Source organism: Cotesia glomerata, linkage group LG6 (assembly GCF_020080835.1).
Source record: "Cotesia glomerata isolate CgM1 linkage group LG6, MPM_Cglom_v2.3, whole genome shotgun sequence".
NCBI classification, from domain to species: domain Eukaryota; kingdom Metazoa; phylum Arthropoda; class Insecta; order Hymenoptera; family Braconidae; genus Cotesia; species Cotesia glomerata.
Genome location: NC_058163.1, coordinates 547,055 through 569,993, shown reverse-complemented (window position 1 = coordinate 569,993; position 22,939 = coordinate 547,055). Strand labels below are relative to the sequence as shown.

Genomic DNA, 22,939 nt, shown 5'->3' with positions numbered 1-22,939 from the left:
AAAAACTCCAGATGGCGCAGGTGTTAAATTTTGACAGGTAATATAGATGAAAATTAAGTTAGCCGACATTTAAAAAGTTTTAGAATTTTTTTTTCATTGAAAAAAATATTACATAAAAATAAAAAAAAAAAAATTTAATTTGTAAAAAACTTGAAAAACTTTAAGTGCATTTTTTTTAAAATATTTTTTAATTTTAATTTAATAAATAAAAAAAAATTTTTAAATTAAAAATGTCGGCTAACTTTAATGTCATTAATATAGATATTTTCTTTGTACTCCGCGTGAAAAAAAAAAAAAAAAAAACTCTTTTTGGGATCCCTAGCGGTTTTGTAAATGCCGAAAAAATATCGCAATTATACAGTATTAATGCGGTATTTTTTCAGCATTTTTTCGGTTGTTTTGGTCAGTTTTTTTATCGAAAAATTACGGAACATTTACCGTAAAAATGCGAAACATTTACGCTGAAAATGCGGCATATTTACGGTAATAAGGCGGTAAAATGACTGTATTAAAATCATATTTAGAAAATGGTGTCAAATTAAATAACGCTCGGACTGGGATTCGAACCCAGAACATTCCGAAGACATGTCGGCTACTCTACCATTTGAGCTATCCGGTCTATACTAAATTTCCATTCGCTTATTCTATATACATTAAGCCACACCGTCCATCTTACGGCAAGCATTTTTACAAATGTAAATAATGCTGTGAAGCGGGAAAGAATGAGAGTTACGGTAATTATTACGTGAAGCGTTCCACATTCACGTAACAGGATATTGGTAGGAAAGGATTGAGAAAGGAATGTGGAGAGGATAATCTTAATGTGAGTTTATAGAATATGTGAGAAAAAATTATTAGATAGCTCGGACTGGGATTCGAACCCAGAACCTTCCGAAGACATGTCGGCTACTCTACCATTTGAGCTACCCGGTCTATACCATATTGTTTTTTTGCTTATTCTATATACATTAAGCCACACCGTCCATCTTACGATAAGCATATTTAAAATTAAATAATATAATTATATATGTGAAACAATATAACTTTTCGATTTTAGAAAATTTGCAATTTTCTAAGTGAGAAATTAAAAATTGAAATTAAAATTAGAATATATTTACTTAACATATGTATTATTTTATATTAATTACTGCTAAATACCTAATTAAAAAATAATATTCTACATATTTTTTATTCAAAAACAGTATTCGTTTTTGCAAAGTAGCGATGGAGAATAAAAAGCAAAATTTGAAATTTTTCATTTTATTCATTTCTAACATAGAAGTGAACTAAAAATAAAACTAAATCTTTAATAATTGTCCATTATGTCAGAAAATTACTGTATTATTACGGTAATTATTTGGAATTTTTTGGGTAAAATTTGGGCATTAATGCGGTAATTGTATAGTATATTTTTGGTAACTGTACAGCATAAGTACAGTATATGTACTGGATAACTACAGTATAAAAACTGGCCAAAACAACTATAGTTTAACCGCATCATTACCGAATTATAACGGTAAATATATGGCATGAGCATAAATGCCGAAAAATTACGGTATTTTTACGGCATTCTTAAAACCGCGAGAGATGTGTCAAAAGTGTCAAAATCCGAATTTTAAACTTTAAAACTGTTAATAAATTTATCATTTCTAATGATTATTCCTATTATATTTAGTAAAAATTTAAATTGCGCACTCTGTGATGCGCATTAATTCTAAACCAATGAGGAATCAGTTTCCATTCTTTAGATATTAGTATATCAATTTTATATACTTAATACGAATACGAATCGGCTTTGCTCACTTTCATACGCACAATTGTGTTCAAGGTCTTGTAAAATTGTAAGATTAAAATATTATTTTCACATTTTTAAATATTAAACTGATAATTATGATGTAATATAAAAATTTATACATTGATAAATTTTCTAAATGACAGTGCGCTCTTTTTACAAAAGAAATTAATAAATTTCGAGTATAAAAAACTAATGAATTATAAATTTTAGATTAAAAAGCTTGTAATTATTTCGGCAATTTTTATTGATAGGATTTATAATTCATATATTTTGAGCGGTATAATTACAATGAATTTTTAAAATTTGGATCAGTTGGTATTCATAATTGTAGTTAAAAAACAAAAAGAGTACAGTAAGTGAACAATTGTAAGTATAAATTATTTTTTTTTTTATTAATACTTATGAATGACTATAAAAATAAAAAGCCGACATCTGAAAATTTTTATTATTTTTTTTTGTTGAAAAAATTATTACAAAAAAATCAAAAGAAAAATTTTAAATGTAAAAAATTTGAAAAATTGAATTATTAAACAAAATCCAAAAATTAAATAAATATTAAATAGTAACAGTATTTTTAATCACAGGATCAAGTGTTAAGGATTACAAAATTTAAAAGAAGAAATAACTGCATATTAGAGTGGTCCAAAAAAAACATTTTTATTTTTTTTTTCAACTGCTGTCTTAAAAACTACTCTAAGGTAAAAAAAAAATTCTCTCCAAAGCGCAGCTTGATATCTCAATTCTTCATGAAGCTCAATGAATTTTTATTTTCCCATTTAAATAACAAGTAAAAAAAATTTTATTTATGTTTTCATTCGGTAAAACTACGAAAAAAAATTTTTTTTTGTATTTTTCGTCAATTATTCTTGTAGGAAATTTAATTCTCTACAAAAAAGTACTGAGGTAGTTTTTTCGTAATCCTAACAAGTAAAAAGTTATTAAGCTTTAAATACTCGCAATAAAAGAAAATTTAATCAGATATGATTTTAGAATCCACGTTGTATCACATTTTCTGTTTCAAAGTATTTGATTATGTAATTTATATTTTTTTCTTAAAAACATGGTATACAGTCTGATATCGGTAATTCAGTCTTGACCAGTGACAACAAATGACGATTGAATTTATCAGTTTGTTTATTTGAACCACATGTAAAATGCACTGAAGGAGATTACCAGACTTTGTAAATACTCTAACCACTGCTTAAAAAAATTAAACTAGATAATTTACTTTTAGCACTCTCTTGCGGCCTACATGAAGATATATAGTAAATTAAATTTTTTGTTGATAATTAGTTTTAATAATTATGTCTTATAAGTAATATAAACTAAAATAAAAAATAACCAAAAAATTAAATAAGTCTTATAGATTATATTGGTTGTATATTTATTAGCAATTTCTTTATAGTCAAGCTTATCCCATAATAAAATTGAGATGAAATGTATGTGGCATCAAACTATTCGTAACGTGATTGGTCGAATGTATCATAAGCATGAAAATATATGCAAACTCTATAGTCAGGCGCGCGCTTGCGCGCGCAAATTGAAATTCTAGTCCACTCTTATAATTTAGATGAAAAATATGAAAATATACACAATTAGACAAACTATTCGTAACGTGATTGGTCAAATATATCATAAGTATGAAAATATAGATAATTCCATAATAAATTCACACGCGCGCTTGCGCGCGCAACGTATACTAGTTTACTTAAATATGTGATGACTCCTGAGATAAGGCAGTTTTACGAACGAACTCTACCTGTTTATTTATCATTTTTCTTTCAAAGATTAAATTTAAAAATAAGAGAATCAATTCACGAAGGACTTCTATTTACGTTCTCCTGCAAAGTTTCATGATTTTTCATTCGGTCAAAAAGTGTCCCAGCATCGTGTTCAAAATTTAAATATTCACCTGTCCTACATGTTCTTAAATAAAAAAATTAAATTCAGTACACATCCGGAAGGACTAGCTTGCTCTTGATTCAGATTCCGTAATGAAATTCAAGTTCAATTTTAAAAAATCATTGCTCATAGGAAAAAATATCCAAATTGTAATGAGAAAAATTATTCATAATTCACAGTTAATACTTCACCAAAAGACATGTGTTAATTATATTAGAAACAGTCTAGTTTGATAAATTTTGAAATAAATACATGCAGTTACCAAAAAAGTTTTCGAAAAGATGCTTTGAAACTATCTTCGTTCAAATTTTCTTTTGTGCGAGTATTTAAAGCTCAATAACTTTTTACTCGTTAAGATAACGAAAAAACTACCTCAGTACTTTTTTGTAGAGAATTAAATTTCCTACAAGAATAATTGACGAAAAATGCATAAAAAAATTTTTTTCGTAATTTTACCGGATGAAAACGTAAATAAAATTTTTTTACGTGTTATTTACATGGGAAAATAAAAATTCATTGAGCTTCATGAAGAATTGAGATATCAAGCTGCGCTTTGAAGGGAATTTTTTTTATACCTTAGAAAAGCTTTTAAGATGATAGGCAAAAAACTTTTGTTTTTTGGACCACTCTACTGCATATATATTAAATGCACAAGGGATATAACAAAATTATATGATACTGAAGTTAGCGCTTATTTGATTAAAAAAAAAAAATTATTTTTAAAAACTCTTATTTATAATTTTTTAGAGTTTCTAAAGATGAAATTTTTTTAATAAATTTTTCTTGCTATAATTTATTTGTTAAAAAAATTATAAAAATTATCAGATGTTTCTCAATTTCAATATCATAAAATTATTCATCAAATTTATCCGTCAGGTCATGCTAAGCTGCCTGAATGATTAATAATAACAAATCGTCAGAGTTAAATAAAACACTTGAAATTTGTATAAACTAAACTTTTAAAAATGATTATTGCATTATCATATATCGTTACATCAATATTATTATCTGGTGTGTTATTATTGATTATCGCACACTTTTACTACCACAATCGAAATCAAGGACGTCTTTGTAATTTGATTCCTGGACCTAAATTCTATCCTATAATCGGCAATGCTTTGGACGTAACAATACATCCTGGTAAAATAAATTTTTTTTTTTATTTTATAAATATGACAATTAATTTAACAATTTTTTTAGATTTTTCTAATAAATTGTCTTAAAAAAAATTTATCAAAAATTCCGCTAGTAGAAATTTAAAAAAATTACAAAAATTTTAAGAAAATATTTTTTTATAACAATAAAAATTTAAATAATTTTATTTATTACATTTTTAGAAGATACTTGGAATTTTTTACGGCGTACATCAATTAATTTTTATCCTGTGTGGAAAGTTTGGTTCGGATTTTCGCCTGTTGTAAACATACGTCATCCCGATGATATCGAAGTAAATATCTTTATAGATAAATTTTATTAATTATTAATTTTATTTTTAAACTATTAAAGATTTTGCTATGCAGCAGTAAGCATATAGAAAAAAGTATGTTTTATGATTTACTACATCCTTGGTTGCACGATGGATTGTTGACTAGTACAGGTAAATAATAAATTAGGGGGCGTCCATAAATTACGTGAGGCATTTTTGAGAATTTTTTAACCCCCCCCCCTCCCCCCTTGATAAGATTTCGTAAGATTTTCCTCAACTCCCTCTCCCCTCCCCTAATTTCACGCGAGATTATTCAAAATTTATGTTTTGGCTGTAAACGGGTTGGATTATTGAGAAAAAAAGTGCCATTCGGCTACACCCGACATGGATAGGTAGATTTCTTATTTGAATATTGAAAAAAACACGTTATTAAAAGGCCGTAATGTCCTAAAATTTATTTTTTATTATATTTTTGCAAACAACGATATGAGACTGACTACAGCAAATAGATATTTAAAGACATCTACCTAAAAAATAGGATTTTTACACGCTTTATATTAGCTTCACTTGTATGTCAGTTTGTATGTCAGTTTGTCAGTATGTCAGTAACTCTCCGTGGGTAATCTGCGCGCCTGCGGCCTTCCTTGGTTCTGGTAGCCGTTTCTCAGGCTCGCTCTCCGAAATCGAACTCTGATTCCCCGTATTTATAATATTTATAAATAATTATTTTTTTATTAGCTTCACTTGTATGTCAGTATGTCAGTATGTCAGTATGTAACTCTCCGTGGGTAATTTGCGCGCCTGAATATTTTTGATAATCAACAAATAATAGTTTAAAAAAAGTAAAAAATCACGCTTTTATAAATAAACCAAACTAAAAAGTAAAAAATAAATAATAGTTTAAAAAAACTAAAAACACGCTTTTTATAGAAAACCAAACTAAAAAATAGAAAATAAATTTTAATTAAGAATAGTGTTAAAAATTTCAATAAATATAAATTAATAATAGTGTAAATAAAAAAAATGTATTTTATTTTAAAAAAAGCGTGGGGTGCTTTTTAAGATATTATCAAAATGATAATCACTCTACTCATATCTGTCAATAAAATATTTATAACTATTGACACCATGCACCTCACGCTTTTTTTAAAATAAAATACATTTTTTTTATTTACACTATTATTAATTTATATTTATTGAAATTTTTAACACTATTCTTAATTTAAATTTATTTTCTATTTTTTAGTTTGATTTTCTATAAAAAGCGTGTTTTTAGTTTTTTTAAACTATTATTTATTTACATATAAAAGTCATTTGATGATAAAAGCTAAAATTTAATTTATTATTGATTTTTTTTTAATTTTCTCAACTACGAAATAAATTGAAAAAAGTATTAAAAGTCGACGAACAATAGTTTAAATTGAAGATAATTAAACATATTATGACAAAATTGTATTAAAATTACGACATGAGACCGGCTACCACCGATAGATTTCTAAAGAAATCTATAACTAAAAAATTAGTGACTCCTATCGATCAATAATCAAATTAAACAATCGAGCGCTACTTTGCTGCTCTGCAGGGTTCAGACAAATACGACAAACACTATTGTATCAAATTTGGCCATATTTTATTATAGAAATACTTTTTCACGCAATTTTACACTGTTTTCTGCTAGAGAAAAAATTACGTGATATTTGTTAAGATCCCCCCCCCCTTCCCCCTAAGTGAGATTTGGTAAGATTTAGCATGATCCACTCCCCCCCCCCCTAGAACACCTCACGTAGTTAATGGACGCCCCCTTACCCAGTTAAGAATTTAAATGCTAACAAGTATGTATTTATTTTGTATCTGGGGTACCAAGGAGAAAAATGGAGAAGCCGAAGAAAAGTATTGACTCCAGCATTTCACCTGCATAATCTTAAAGAGTATATGGATTGCTTTACTAATCATACAAATCGCTTGATCAAAAATCTGAAATTAGAATCGGGTTCTGATGGAGTCATTAAAGAACTTTTACCATTAGTTACAACATTTACTCTTCATACAATAGTTGGTATGTTTATTTATAAATTAATCAGATGATTTTTAATAAGTTTGAAAATAATTTGTTTTTACTGTAATTAGAATCAACGATGGGCGTTGTAATTGAAGAAAATGACATGAATCAGTACAAAAATTCACTCTATGAATTTGGAGAAATATTAGTTTATAGGTGAAGATTTACCGTTATAATTCTGAAATAATACGATATTTCTTTGGTTATATTACCCAGTTTTTTTTATCATAGTTACGCAGCATTTCTACTGTACTTTTGCTGCAAATTTACTAGAATAATACGATGAAATTACCGTAAAACTCCAGAATTTTTACCGTAAAAAATTTTTCACGTGACGAATGCAAAAAGGGCGCATGGCAAAGTATGCGCTCTTTTAGCTTTGCAAAGCTAAAAGGGCGCATAATATTTTTTTAATCACCAATCGACTAATTGACATATTCTTCGGCGAAAAATCAAGCATTGATTTCCTAAAGCTAAAAGGGCGTATGTCTCTAATTATGCGCCCTTTTAGCTTTAGGAATTTGAAAATTTTATGACCTAAAGCTAAAAGGGCTTATAAATTTTTTTTCTAAATAATTCATTAAAATGCTCATTTTTAGCCTTAAAAAAATTAGGAAAACGGTTGACCCTGAAGGCCATCCCTGCAACTTCCCGCTAATTCCATACCTGGATGCTTAAAATTGCACTTATGCCGTTTTTGAGCGCTCTTCGAGCTCAAAAATACAGTTTATGTGTTGTTTTGAGCTCTCCGAGCTCAAATAGATAACATTTCTATGCTTTTGAGCTCTTCGAGCTTAGAAGTCTAATAAAAGTTTGATAAAACACTATTTTTTGAGTTTTTAAGCCGCAATAACTTTTGAATGAATGAACCGATTTTTACGCGGTTGGCGGCATTCGACGAAGTTCTTTAAGCTTTTTAAAAAATCTTTAAGTTAAAATTGATCAAACTAGAAATTTCGAAGTAATTCCGAAAAAACACTTTTTTGGGTTTTCTTTCCTGCACGATATCTCTCGAATGAATCAACCGATTTTGACCGGATTAGCAGCGATCGACGTGTTTTTTCAAGGTTAAGAGCTGATTAGTTTTTAGAGTTGATCGATAAAGCCGTTCGAAAGTTATTTCAAAAAAACCACTTTTGAAAAAAAATTTTTTTACAGTTTTTTTTAGATTTCTCGAAATCTATCGGTCCAAATTATTTCCAAAATCTAAGTTTGGACAAGCCCTTTTGAATGGCGCCAACCGCTATCGAATCGGTCAAGCCATTCAAAAGTTATGAGAGGTTTACATACTTACATACATACACACACACATACATACATACATACATACATACATACATACAGACATAGTGACACCCTCGCGGGGATAGTCAGGGAAGCTTCCTGTGACCTTAAAACGTCGAGATCTGATGAAAACTCGATTTTTGTAAAACGGGGTAAAACCAATAACTTCCCGATTTTTGAAAATCTGAGATTTTCTTAGCGGGAAGTTAAAAACGGTAGATTCACACGAAAGAGCCATATTAAAGCAAATTTTAAGGGAGTTGGGAAAGAACGGATAGGGGAAAGGGGGGACCTACTCAGTGGGAATTTTTCCGTCATTGAAAAAATAATCAGACAGCCCAGACTGGGAATCGAACCCAGATCTCTCGATTACGCGCCAAGGGCTCTACCAGTTAAGCTATCCGAGACAAGTACTGAATACTTTATTCAGTCACGTATATAAGACCCACCGAGCAAACAACGCCACCGTCCATCTTACGGTAAAGAGCCATATTAAAGTAGTTTAATATGGAGATTCACTATATTCTAACTCAACATACGCTCTTTCAAAATTACAATTAAAAATATTTTTAAAAAATTGCAAAATATGCGTGATTGTATTAATTTATTTTTTATTTGAAAATTATTTCAATCCCATTAGTTTTCGATTAATTTAACTATCCATTGCTTGTATAAAAACAGTTAAAAATTATTATTTTTTCAATATTGTTTAAGTACTTAAAAACAGCCGATCCCCTCTTTTTCTCGCGTCGCACTCACTGCAAGAAACGGTACTATCCTCGGTGCATTCATGATTATAAAGCTATTGAAATTTTATGTTTTTCTTTTAAACAAATGAGAATTTTGAAAAAAACACCCTGCTATACGAAATAGATAATTAAAAAATCTATTACGTAGCAGAGCGTTTTTTTCAAAATTCTTCTATGTCTAGAAGAGAAATATAAAGCTGCAATCGTACGCGAAAAGAACAAGATGACACTGGATATCATCCCGAATTATACTGAGTAAAAAAAATTTCAGATAGTAGTTAGTATAATCCAGATTACAATGAGTATAATCCAGATATCACGCAGTATAATTTGGATTTTTCTAGCTACTATCTGAAATTTTTTTTCACCACAAATAATACTGAGTATAATCTAGGATGATACCCAGTGTCATCTTGTTCTTTCCGTGTAGGGACCAGCTGTTAAGAAATTTTTTTTTCTTCATAAAACTTTTTTATTTTATGTCTTGTGAAGCTATTTATCAAAATGTTTTATAAAAACTTAAATTTTTTTTTATGTGCCCTTTTAGCTTTAGGCACTACTTTTCTAAAAGCTAAAAGGGCGCATGTCTTGAATTTACGCCCTTTTAGCTTTAGTATACTCGAATTTTTTTTTTTTACAGATCTTTGTGTTTCGAGTGATTTATTTATTTATTTATTTATTTATTACTTGAAAACATCTCAACAGCCCGAAGGCCAATTACAGAGAATTCTGATTTACAATATGTAATACAAGAGGCGCGTTAACGGTTAGCAAAATACTTAACAATTATTGAGTTATTCAATAATAACAGAAACTTACATAGAATTTCAAAGAAATTTTAATACATTAATACACTAATGCTGGATGAAATTATTACATAATATAAGATATAATTTACATTATTATTAATATAAAGATATAATTTACAAACCTAATTGTTTTAGTGATACTATTTTCATCTAGTGTTAACTACCAGTGATGCAAGGGCACTGGGACTAATTGATGAAGAAGACTCAAGCAGGTCAAAATTATTACTTTGACGTACAATAATGTTACATGCATTAATCATTTCAAGAAGAATGAGAAAAAAAAATTTTTTTTATGCGCCCTTTTAGCATGAATCCCTACTAACCTGTAGCTATGCGCCCTTTTTGCATTAGTCACGCGTTATGAATTAATTATAATATTGCTATAATTTTACAATAATAAAATCGTATTTCTACGGTAAAAATACCGAAGTTATACTGCAATTTTGCCGGGTTTATACTGATGTAATTAAAAAATTTCAAAAAATTAGTATTTTTTGTTCATTGCTGCATTGAAGTCATATCAATTAAAATGTGCAGACTATAAAATTTTCATGTTTATTCCATTAATTCTTACGTTTTTCATTCTAATCAAAGAATTATTGGAAGTAAAACGTAGAAATTGTAGGATTTTTCAAGTTCGGCGATGAGTAAATAAGTATACAGTAAATATGCGATACAATTATGGTTTTAATGCTGTTTAATATACCGTAATTTTCCTATTGTATTGTCGTAAATATTGTTAATTTATTTCGTTATTTTTTTGTAATAATTCGGCAAAAAAACTGGCTACAACTGAAGTATTACAGTAAATATACAGCATTTATATCGTATAAATATCGAACCTTTGCGACATTTCCAAAACCGCAAGGGAATCGTATTTAAAAAAAAAATTATTTTTAATAATTATTGTAATGATTCGCAGATCTTTTAGACCATGGTTACAAAATGATTTCATTTTTGGATTCACATCTAGAGGTCGAGAATATGACAGACTTTTGAAGAAACTTCATAACTTCACTAAAAAAGCATGTTTTTTTTTATAATACTGAAGTTTTTAATTTTTTTCATTAATTAAATTAGAACAAAAAAATATTTTTTAAAAATTGCACTTACAGTTTTTAAAGTTTTTTATAAATGAAAATTTTTTTTTAATTCTTAAATGTCAGTTAACTTAATTTTTATCATTCCATTTTATTTTTTTATTGAATTAGATAATTGAGGAACGTAAACAGTATCATGAAGAAACTGAAGGACAATATTTAGAAAATTTTATGACGGAAAATAAAACAGATTTTGAACCTATTCAAAAAAGTAATAAGACTAAACAAAAAAGACTTGCTTTTTTGGATCTTTTACTTTCAGTTGTAAAACAAAAAACAGGTGTTGATGAACGAGGAATTAAAGAAGAAGTTGATACTTTTGTTTTTGAGGTGAAAAAAAAAATTCATTTTTAAAATATGACAAAATGTCTTCATTTAATTAATTTAATTAATTTTTAGGGTCACGATACTACTTCAGCAGCATTATTATTTGTTATTTTGTTATTGGCTGAATATCAGGATATACAAGTTAAAAAAAAATAATTAAATATTTATAAAAATTAAGTTAGCCGACAATTAAAAATTAAAAAAATTTTTCATTTAAAAAATGATTACAAAAGTATAAAAAAAAATTTTTCATTTAATTTAAAAAAAAATTAAAAACGTCGGCTAACTTTCGTATTATTATTTTATTTTAATTAGATTTAATTATTTTTTTGTTATACAGAATCGAGTAAGAGCTGAAGTAGAAGAAGTATTAATTGAGAATAATGGAGAAGCAAATTTTAATGATCTTCAACGTTTAACTTACTTGGAATGTTGTATTAAAGAGTCATTAAGGCTTTATCCCACTGTCCCAACTATATCGAGAAAAACTCAAGAAGATTTAGTATTAAGTAAAAATCTAGTTTACAAAAAAAAATTATTAGTAATTATTTACAAGTGGGTCCTACTATTTTAATTTTTATTTTTTTGAAAATTTTGATGTTTTTTTTTTGAAAAATATATAAAAAAATGAACGGTTAAAAAAAAAATTGATTACCACAATTTTAACAAATTTTCAAAAAAATTTATAATTTTTTAGAAAATTGTGATATTCAAATTTATTTATTTAAATTTATTTTCTTTTCAAAAAAATTATATTAAAAACATAAAAAAAAGTTTGGAAAATCCAAAAGTGCACGCCTCATAACGCTCATTCATTTTTTAAGAAAAAATAAATTGTGTAACTGATAAAAAAAAGAAAATTATAATTAAGTAATTTCTTACAGAGTATTTTTTTTTTTTTTTTAATATCAGCGCCCTTTTTTCTTGTTATATGCGCACGCAGTCTAAAAAAATCTAGCTTTATCAAGTGGCGCCATAGTTTTCACGTGACAAATAAGAAAAATTCGTTTGTCTTTGTACGGTTATATCGTAAGAAATTTTAATAAAAATTCAATTTAAAAAAAAAATACGTAAACTAGGCTACTGATATGAAATACGGACCCAGTTCATCGCATTCGTAAACTAATAAAAAAAGTCCGGTCTTGAAATATCAATTTGTTCGGGAGTAATCATTGGTACATCCAAAATGGGGTGACATCCGGACGTCCACGTAAAATTTTTTTCAAAACCTTTTTTTTTCAAAATAGCTACATGAAATGATTTTAGAAAGTAAAAGATGGTTTAATTTAAGTGTTTTCTCCGTGTACATCTACTTATGTTATTGTATAAGTGTAATATGGTTGTAATAGAGGCATTTAAAGATCAAAAAATTACTTGACCTTGACGAGTCGAGTATAAAGCACAACCTCACGCGCTTCGCGCTATGAGGCGTGCAACAGATAAAATAGAAATTTTATCCAAAAACATGAGAGCCAAAATTTTTTTCAATTTTTGATGGCAAAAAGGATATCAAAATATTAATTTTAAAACAAGCAGAATAAAAAATATAATAATTATAAAACAAGCAGAATAAAAAAAATTAAAAAATGTTAATTTTTCATCTAAATATCGTGAAAAATAGTTTTGACTACTTTAAAATAATTACCAAATTATTAAGTATGAATAGTTTATTTAAAAATTTATTAATTGTTTCAGAGCACTGTATTGTACCAAAAGAAACAATTTTAAATGTCCAGATATTTGATACTCACCGTGATGCTAATTTTCGGCCACGTCCGAATGTTTTTGACCCAGATAGATTTTTGCCGGAAAATTCAGTTACCAGGCACCCTTTTTCATTTATTCCATTTAGCGCTGGTTCGCGCAATTGCATTGGTAAATTTTATTTACCCAATATCTGCTTTAAAAATATATTTAATGGTTAATTAATAAAAATGGTTTATTATTTTTTCAGGCCAAAAATTTGCAATGCTTGAATTGAAAACATTCATGGCTGGTCTACTTTACAACTTTTATTTAGAACCTCAAGAAACTACCGCGGATTTGAGATTGATTCCTGATCTTGTGATAAGACCGGCTCATCCAGTTTATGTTAAGTTTGTGCCAATAAATAGATAGTGGTTAATTAAATATTAAACGTGAATATAATCATTTTAATTATCAGATTATATTTACAGAATATATTTTTTTTAATTTTATTGTAAAAAAACAATTATTAAAATGCTATTAAAATTTACTTTTAATTTTTTTTTGTCATAATTTTTTAATGTCATTTTGAATTATGTTACAATTATCAAGACATTGAAACCAAAATTTCAATTTTTAAATTTAACTAAAAATTATAAAACTAAATTTTGACATTTAATTTGATGAATAATTAATTTTTTTTTAATTAAAAATTGTTTTTTTTAATTAAAAAAACTAAAAACACGCTTTTTATAGAAAACCAAACTAAAAAATAGAAAATAAATTTAAATTAAGAATAGTGTTAAAAATTTCAATAAATATAAATTAATAATAGTGTAAATAAAAAAAATGTATTTTATTTTAAAAAAAGCGTGAGGTGCATGGTGTCAATAGTTATAAATATTTTATTGACAGATATGAGTAGAGTGATTATCATTTTGATAATATCTTAAAAGCACCCACGCTTTTTAAAATAAAAATACATTTTATTTACACTATTATTAATTTATATTTATTGAAATTTTTAACACTATTCTTAATTTAAATTTATTTTCTATTTTTAGTTTGGTTTTCTATAAAAAGCGTGTTTTTAGTTTTTTAAACTATTATTTATTTTTACTTTTAGTTTGGTTTATTTATAAAAGCGTGATTTTTATTTTTTTAAACTATTATTTGTTGATTATCAAAAATATTCAGGCGCGCAAATTACCCACGGAGAGTTACATACTGACATACTGACATACTGACATACAAGTGAAGCTAATAAAAAATAATTATTTATAAATATTATAAATACGGGGAATCAGAGTTCGATTTCGGAGAGCGAGCCTGAGAAACGGCTACCAGAACCAAGGAAGGCCGCAGGCGCGCAGATTACCCACGGAGAGTTACTGACATACTGACAAACTGACTAACAAACAAACTGACATACAAGTGAAGCTAATATAAAGCGTGTAATTAGCGGGAAGTTGCAGGGATGGCCTTCAGGGTCAACCGTTTTTCTAATTTTTTTTTTTAATTTTCAAAATTTCAACGATTAATGCCTTATATACTATTTATTTTTTAATTTTAGGAATTTTTATGGGTTTTGTATTTTAATTTATTGAAAATTTACTACTACAGTTGTTATGACTCAACTGGAGCGAAAGGACTTCCTTAATAGTCTTATGAACGTGGACTTGGCGCGATTTTTTTACAGTGAAACTGTTTTTGCTCGGATTTTCATAACTTCAGTAGTCCACTCTTATAATTTAGATGAAAAATATGAAAATATACACAATAAGACAAACTATTCGTAACGTGATTGGTCAAATATATCATAAGCATGAAAATATATGCAAATGCTACAGTCAGGCGCGCGCTTGCGCGCGCAAATTCAAATTCTAGTATTTTCTTAAACTTGAATGAATTTAGTTAAACTAAACTCCGCAAGGCGGCAGCACTTACCGGAAAAATAAAAATAAAAAATGTACTTACATGTGTATTAATTACGTGTGTGCGTAGTAAATGTATTGACATATAGATAACGTGTATATAGAAATAGATTTTTATATTTAATAATAATAACTGACGCCTGCGCTCTAAAAAAAGTATCCCTGGCATAGGTATCTTGATGCAGATATATCTATATGTGTAACTGATCAATTTCATCAACTTCACTGAAATATCACCTGATTACATAGTAAACATTCAAACAAATTATTAAAAATGGTAATTATATTATTTATTATATTGTTTTTATTTTATTTTTGTCAATAATTTAATTCTATTCTTTTTAATTTAATTTTCAATCTGTCACTTGTAATAATCGATTGGAGCACTTAAATAAAACCACTTGATTATTATTTTTTTATTTGTTTCATAAAACTAAATATTTTACTATACTAGCTTAAGTGTTATATTTATTTTTTATTTTATTAAAATAATTTTTTTTTTTTTATTTATTTTTCAGGGAAACGAAAGTTCTTTGCCGATGGAACTTTGTTCAAATTGTAAGTATGGTTATATTTATTATTATTGTCATTATTATTATTATTATTTTTGTTTAAATTATTAGTAATTATTTAATCAAGATAAAATTTAAATTAAATAATTTTTAATACACAAAAAAAATTATTTATTTATTTTTTTAATTATTTTTATTAAAATTTAATTTAATAATTTTTTTATTTTTTTTTTTTAGTAAATAAAAATAAAAAATAAAATTAATATTGATTTTTTTTAATTGAAATAAAATTTTAATTTAATAATTTTTAATACAAAAATAAATTTTATTTATTTTGTTAAAAAATAATTTTTATCAAAAATAACTTTTTAAAAATTAAATTAAATTGAAAAAAATTTTTTTTTAGTAAATAAAAATAAAAAATAAAATTTTGATTGAATAATTTTTAATACAAAAAAAATTTTATTTATTTTGTTAAATAATTATTTTTATTAAAAATAATTTTTTTTTAATTCAATTTAATAATTTTTTTTTTTTGTAAATAAAAATAAAAAATTAAATTAATATTGATTTTTTTTTAATTGAAATAAAATTTTAATTTAATAATTTTTAATAAAAAAAAATTTTATTTATTTTTTTTTTTAAATTATTTTTATTAAAAATAATTTTTTAAAAATTTAATTTGATTATTTTTTAGTAAATGAAAATAAAAAATAGAATTAATATTGATTTTTTTTTAATTGAATAATTTTTAATACAAAAAAAATTTTATTTATTTTGTTAAAAAATAATTTTTATTAAAAATAATTTTTTTTTAATTTAATTTAATAATTCTTTAATAAATAAAATTAATATTGATTTTTTTTTTAGTTGATGCTGATGAAATCAGACGATTAGGAAAAAGATTTCGCAAATTAGATCTGGACAACAGCGGAGCGTTGAGTATTGATGAGTTTATGTCGTTACCAGAATTGCAACAAAATCCATTGGTACAAAGAGTAATTGATATTTTTGATGCTGATGGTAACGGTGAAGTTGACTTTAAAGAGTTTATTCAAGGCGTTTCACAGTTCAGTGTTAAGGTAATTTTATTTTTTTTTTTACTGGGAAAAAGCTAGGGCGAAAAGTTATTAATAACTTTGGGCGACAATAAAAATATTTGTTTTTTAATAGAAATTTATACGATGTCGATGACTACTGTTTTTTTACTGGTTGACTTTAATAAATTTATTTGTTTTGTGCCTTTGAAAAATTAATATTTTGCTTTATTAATTAAATAATGAATTTTGGTAAATTGCACTGTACTTTCTTAAATATTGATGATTTTAAAGATATAAGCTCATCTTGATGTTATACTCATCAAGAGCTTTCATTTGAGTACCCACATGCATTTTTGATATATTTTTTATATATACATATATATATAATATATATTTTAAAGATATAAGGTCGTTCTGATGTTATACTCATCAAGAGCTTTCATTTGAGTACCCACATGCATTTTTGATATATTTTTCATATATCCATATATATAATATATATAAATATATAAAATATATGAAAAATTAATGTGGGTACTCAAATGGAAGGTATCGATGAGTGTAACCTCGGGATGAGCTTATATCTTTAAAAATGTCAATAGTTCACAAGATACAAGGTCATTTCTTAATTATGTATCAAGAGACAAAGCATTTTCGAATGCAGCCTCAGTAGGCTGCATTCATAGAATTAAAGAATAATTTTAATAATTTAATTTTTTTATTAGCAACTTTGCAGTCACTACGTGACTGCCAAGTCTTGTAAACTATAAAAAAAGAAAATTTTGCGTTATTAAACAATGATTTTTGTTAAATTGCACTGTACTTTCTTAAATATTGACGCTTTTAAAGATATAAGCTCATCTTGATGTTACACTCATCAAGAGCTTTTATTTGAGTACCCACATGCATTTTTGATATATTTTTCATATATACATATATATAAATAGATAAAATATATGAAAAATTGATGTGGGTACTCAAATGAAAGGTCTCGATGAGTGTAACATTGAGATGAGCTTATATCATTAAAAATGTCAATAGTTCACAAGATACAAGGTCGTTTCTTAATTATTGACATTTTTCGAGGTATAAACTCATTTTGATGTTACACTCATTGAGACTTTTCATTTAAATACCCACGTGGCATTTTTTATATATTTTATATACATGGTATATATGAAATATATAAATGCATAAAATATATGAAAAATTGATGTGGGTACTCAAATGAAAGGTCTCGATGAGTGTAACATTGAGATGAGCTTATATCATTAAAAATGTCAATAGTTCACAAGATACAAGGTCATTTCTTAATTATTGACATTTTTCAAGATATAAACTCATTTTGATGTTACACTCATTGAGACCTTTCATTTAAGTACCCACATGACATTTTTTATATATTTTATATATATGGTATATATGAAATATATAAATGCATAAAATATATGAAAAATTGATGTGGGTACTCAAACGAAAGGTCTCGATGAGTGTAACATTGAGATGAGCTTATATCTTTAAAAATGTCAATAGTTCACAAGATACAAGGTCATTTCTTAATTATTGACATTTTTCAAGGTATAAACTCATTTTGATGTTACACTCATTGAGACCTTTCATTTAAGTACCCACATGACATTTTTTATATATTTTATATGTATGGTATATATGAAATATATAAATATATAAAATATATGAAAAATTGATGTGGGTACTCAAATGAAAGGTCTCGATGAGTGTAACATTGAGATGAGCTTATATCTTAAAAAATGTCAATAGTTCACAAGATACAAGGCCATTTCTCAATAATTCATTATAATTTAATTACTATAAAACTATAAAAAATATATGTTTGTTAAATTCAGTATCATACAATTAAATATAATTAAAATTGAAAATTTTAATAAAAATTTACTTAGCTATTTAATTTTTGAATTGTTCCTCTAAAACCACGTTTAAATTTTTAATTAAAAAAATTAATTATTTCGAAAAATGAATATAGAAAAATATTAATTTGAAATCAATTATCATAATCCTAATTATCAATTAGGCTATCGCTCCTGTAATTTATGACATTCAATAAAAATTCATGTGGGCATACAAATTTATCAAACATTGGTGTAAATTTATCTTTAATCTAAAATTTAAGTTTCAAGAAATGTATTATTTTTAATTTGATTTATAAATACCTTGCAACTAAATGAAAAGTCCTTTTTTAATGTCACGCAATATAAAGCCATAATTTTTATCGATTATTTTATAACCGATGAAATAAAAATCAGGTCAACTGCACATGCGTTTTTTTTTTTTTTTTTTTTTTTATAAAAAAAAAATGATAAATAAAATTTTTTATTTTACATATAATTAAAATAATAAAAACCAATTTATATCTTATTATAATTTCAGGGTGACAAAGAAAGTAAACTGAGATTTGCATTCAGAATTTATGACATGGATAATGATGGATTCATAAGTAATGGTGAACTGTTTCAAGTTCTCAAGATGATGGTCGGTAATAATTTAAAGGACACTCAGCTTCAGCAAATTGTTGATAAGACAATTCTGTTTGCTGATAAAGATGAAGATGGAAAAATAAGTTTTGAGGAATTTTGCTCGGTAAGATTTATTTTACGTTAAAATTTTTGTCTTCTATTTTTATAAATAATTTTTTTCCAAAAAATTATTTTACAAAAATAAATTGACTAATTATTTATATTTTTTAACAGGTTGTTGGTAATACTGATATACATAAGAAAATGGTCGTCGACGTATAATTAATTAAACTAATTTTAAAATGTAAAAAAATCTATCTTCGACATCATTATTGCATAATTACTTAAAAAAAATTTTACAATTTCACTCCATCTAATATTAATTATAAAAGGAAGCTAAGATCTTATTAAAGTAATAATTGTTCATTATTTTATGATATATATACATATATCGCGTTACTAAAACCATAAGGGCGTATAAAAAATTTTTTTTTGCTCCAATCAATGTAAAAATATTGAAAACATTAACATCTATAGAAAAAACGAAAAAAAAAAAATTTTTTTTGTGATACGCCCTTATGGTTTTAAGAAAACATTTTTCTAAAACCATAAGGGCGTATCCTGTTTTTTCGGTTTATTATCAATTATAGGTCGGAGTAAGAAAAAAAATTGCAAAGGTGATAGAAATTATCACTCCACAACTCAATTTATATCAACAAATATTTATTTGAGTGAAAAAACGAATGAAAAATTAAGAAAGAATAAATTCATAACAACTTGAGAACAATCGGTATGTCTTCAAGTTAATAAAATTAGCCTCAAAGTTTTTCAAAATTGATTTTTTTACTTCAGATCTATTTACAATTAACAAAAGAGTTTTGTAAGCCATTTAGAACTGTAATTTTAAAAAAGTCATTCAAAAAGAACTTTGTTCTTGAGAATTGTTATGATTCTTCAATACCAATATCTTGAAGCAAGTTTGATGATCTAAATCATTTTTTTTGCCCTCCGGGTGGAAAGTGGCAACTTTCGTCCCGCTGCGCTAATAGTATATTACACACCTGTGGCAAGAAAATGAGAAATGTCTCAGAACACATATATGTTGCCCGAGGCGAAGTCGAGGTCGACATATATGTGATCTGAGATATTTATTATTTTCCTGCCATAGGTTTGTATACTATTTTTTTGCCCTCCGGGCAGAAAGTGACAACTTTCGTCCCGCTGCGCTAAACTAAGTTGCCGCTTTCCGCCTTCGTCGGACAAAAAAATAGTATACACTCCTCGGGAAGTAAATAAGAAAGCCTCAGATCACATGTTTGTTGACCTCGGCTTCGCCTCGGCCAACAATTACATGTGATCTGAGACATTTCTTACTTTACTTCCCTAGGTGTGTAATATACTATTTCTGTCCGACAGAGGCGGAAAGCGGCAATTTCGTTTAGCGCAGCGGGCCGAAAGTTGCCACTTTCCGCCTGGAGGGCAGAAAACAAAGTTGCCGCTTTCCGCCTTCGTCGAGCAAAATAGTATATTACACACCTAGGGAAGTAAAGTAAGAAATGTCTCAGATCACATGTAATTGTTGTCCGAGGCGAAGCCGAGGTCAACAAACATGTGATCTGAGGCTTTCTTATTTACTTCCCGAGGAGTGTATACTATTTTTTTGTCCGACGAAGGCGGAAAGCGGCAACTTAGTTTAGCGCAGCGGGACAAAAGTTGCCACTTTCCGCCCGGAGGGCAAAAAAAATAGTATACACTCCACGGGAAGTAAATAAGAAAGCCTCAGATCACATGTTTGTTGACCTCGGCTTCGCCTCGGACAACAATTACATGTGATCTGAGACATTTCTTACTTTACTTCCCTAGGTGTGTAATATACTATTGTACATCAGGCACTGTCCCACAAAATATCATCGGTATTATCAAAGTTTAATTTTCAGCCATGGTCATAGTTTATAAATTTTTTCGTCATTATCTAGTTAAAAAAAAAATTAAGAAATCTTTTTTTTACTTTTATAATCTTAGACACAGATAATCCTGACGATGGAGATGGAATTGGAGTAATACTCTGATGAATTTATTTTTCCTTAATTTTTTATTAGTTTTCTCACTTAAATAAATATTTGTTGACATAAATCAAGTTGTGGAGTGATATTCTATTACCTTTGCAATTTTTTTTCTTACTCTGACCCATAATTGATAATAAACCGAAAAAACAGGATACGCCCTTATGGTTTTAGAAAAATGTTTTCTTAAAACCATAAGGGCGTATCACAAAAAAAAATTTTTTTTTCGTTTTTTCCATAGATGTTAATATTTTCAATATTTTTACATTGATTGGAGCAAAAAAAATTTTTTTATACGCCCTTATGGTTTTAGTAACGCGATATATTTAAATAATTTTTTTTATATCCATCAATATTATCAATCGCGTCACTTAAAATTATGAGCACAAACGAATATTAAATTTTGCTCGCTAATTCTATTAAAGTCTACCAATTTACAAATACAATTTTTTTTTTTTTTTTTTTTTTTTAATAATTTATTTTCTATATTTTTTTTTTAGAATTTAATCAGCTTTAATAATATTCTAAAAATTATTAAGTTATACAGAATTTTATTAAATTAATAATTAATTAATTATTATTGTTATTAAGGGTGTTCAGATATTTAAAAAAAATTTTTTTTTAATTAAATTAAAAAATTAATTGCATTAAAAATTAATACCTCTGTAAATTAATCTCATATATATTTATTATTTAAATTTCAATATTAATTTATTTATTTAAAATTATTTGTACACTCTTAATTATTAATTTATAAATATAATTTAATGTTCAAAAATTAAAATGTACTTTAATTGATTTTTTGTGAAATAATCCATAAATTACAATATTAGCGTTAATTCGCTATTTTCCGTAAATATAATAATATTAATATTAATAATGAAATTAATTAAAATAAATTATAAATGTCACAGTGTGTTATGGATAATAATAATATTTTCCAGTTACATGGATTTTAATAACCAATTTAAAAAATGGGTGTGTTATTATTATAATTATTACAATTTAATTTCTAATTAAATCAATTTATGTACATAAATATAATGCATACACAGTTTAAAATAAATAACAAATATAATAAAACAGCACTTAAAAATTTTATCTCAAATTGTCCAATAAAAAAAAAAATTAAATTTCACTTTTAATGTGATTTAATTATCTGATGTGTAATGTTGTTGTACCGAGATAATGTATATTCACTTACTAACATTGTTTTTATCTCTTACCAGTTGATATTTTGATCCTAAATGAATGATTATTTAAAATATATTAATAAATATTAAAATATTATAGGTTTAGTGATTTATTGTATTAACCTTTATCCTTAAAAAATTGGATTTTTTAATAATATATAATATTAAGAGAATAAGAAAAATTTTGTGTTCAGTGTATTTATATGAGAAAATGACCTTGTATCTTGTAGACTATTGACATTTTTAAAGATATAAGGTCATCCTTATATTACTCTTATCGAGACCTTTCATTTGAGTACCCACATCAATTTTTCATATATTTTATATATTTATATATTTCACAAATACCATATATATAAAATATATAAAAAATGCCATGTGGGTACTCAAATGAAAGGTCTCGATGAGTATAACATCAAAATGAGTTTATATCTTAAAAAATGTCACTAATTAAGAAATTGCATTGTATTTTGTGAACTATTGACATTTTTAAGGATATAAGCTCATCCCGATGTTGCACTCATTGAGACCTTTCATTTGAGTACCCACATCAATTTTTCATATATTT

The 22,939-nt window shown here is 26.2% G+C and overlaps 2 protein-coding genes and 1 long non-coding RNA gene across 4 annotated transcripts; 2 read left to right on the top strand and 1 right to left on the bottom strand.

Moving 5' to 3' along the window:
* The first annotated feature begins 2,043 nt into the window (after positions 1–2,043).
* LOC123267744 (cytochrome P450 4c3-like) lies at positions 2,044–13,578 on the top strand. 2 transcript variants are annotated; one of them, XM_044732563.1, is made up of 12 exons: positions 2,044–2,161; positions 4,574–4,837; positions 5,035–5,144; positions 5,204–5,294; positions 6,988–7,179; positions 7,251–7,338; positions 10,947–11,049; positions 11,236–11,454; positions 11,524–11,592; positions 11,792–11,960; positions 13,147–13,326; positions 13,406–13,578. In XM_044732563.1, exons 2-12 carry the CDS (start codon positions 4,663–4,665, stop codon positions 13,567–13,569), a joined length of 1,560 nt encoding a protein of 519 aa, XP_044588498.1. In that variant the 5' UTR covers positions 2,044–2,161; positions 4,574–4,662; the 3' UTR covers positions 13,570–13,578. The 2 variants fall into 2 exon arrangements, with proteins under 2 accessions (XP_044588498.1, XP_044588499.1); XM_044732564.1 differs by lacking the exons at positions 11,236–11,454; positions 11,524–11,592.
* Positions 4,704–15,201, bottom strand: LOC123267750. The gene is made up of 3 exons (XR_006510115.1): positions 15,115–15,201; positions 13,203–13,348; positions 4,704–4,834 (listed from the first exon to the last, which is right to left on the bottom strand). It is a non-coding gene; the product is annotated as an uncharacterized LOC123267750 (long non-coding RNA).
* Positions 15,202–15,208: 7 nt separating this feature from the next.
* LOC123267748 (calcineurin subunit B type 2) lies at positions 15,209–19,501 on the top strand. The gene is made up of 5 exons (XM_044732569.1): positions 15,209–15,348; positions 15,590–15,629; positions 16,454–16,665; positions 19,030–19,239; positions 19,350–19,501. Exons 1-5 carry the CDS (start codon positions 15,346–15,348, stop codon positions 19,395–19,397), a joined length of 513 nt encoding a protein of 170 aa, XP_044588504.1. The 5' UTR covers positions 15,209–15,345; the 3' UTR covers positions 19,398–19,501.
* The last annotated feature ends 3,438 nt before the right edge of the window (positions 19,502–22,939 follow it).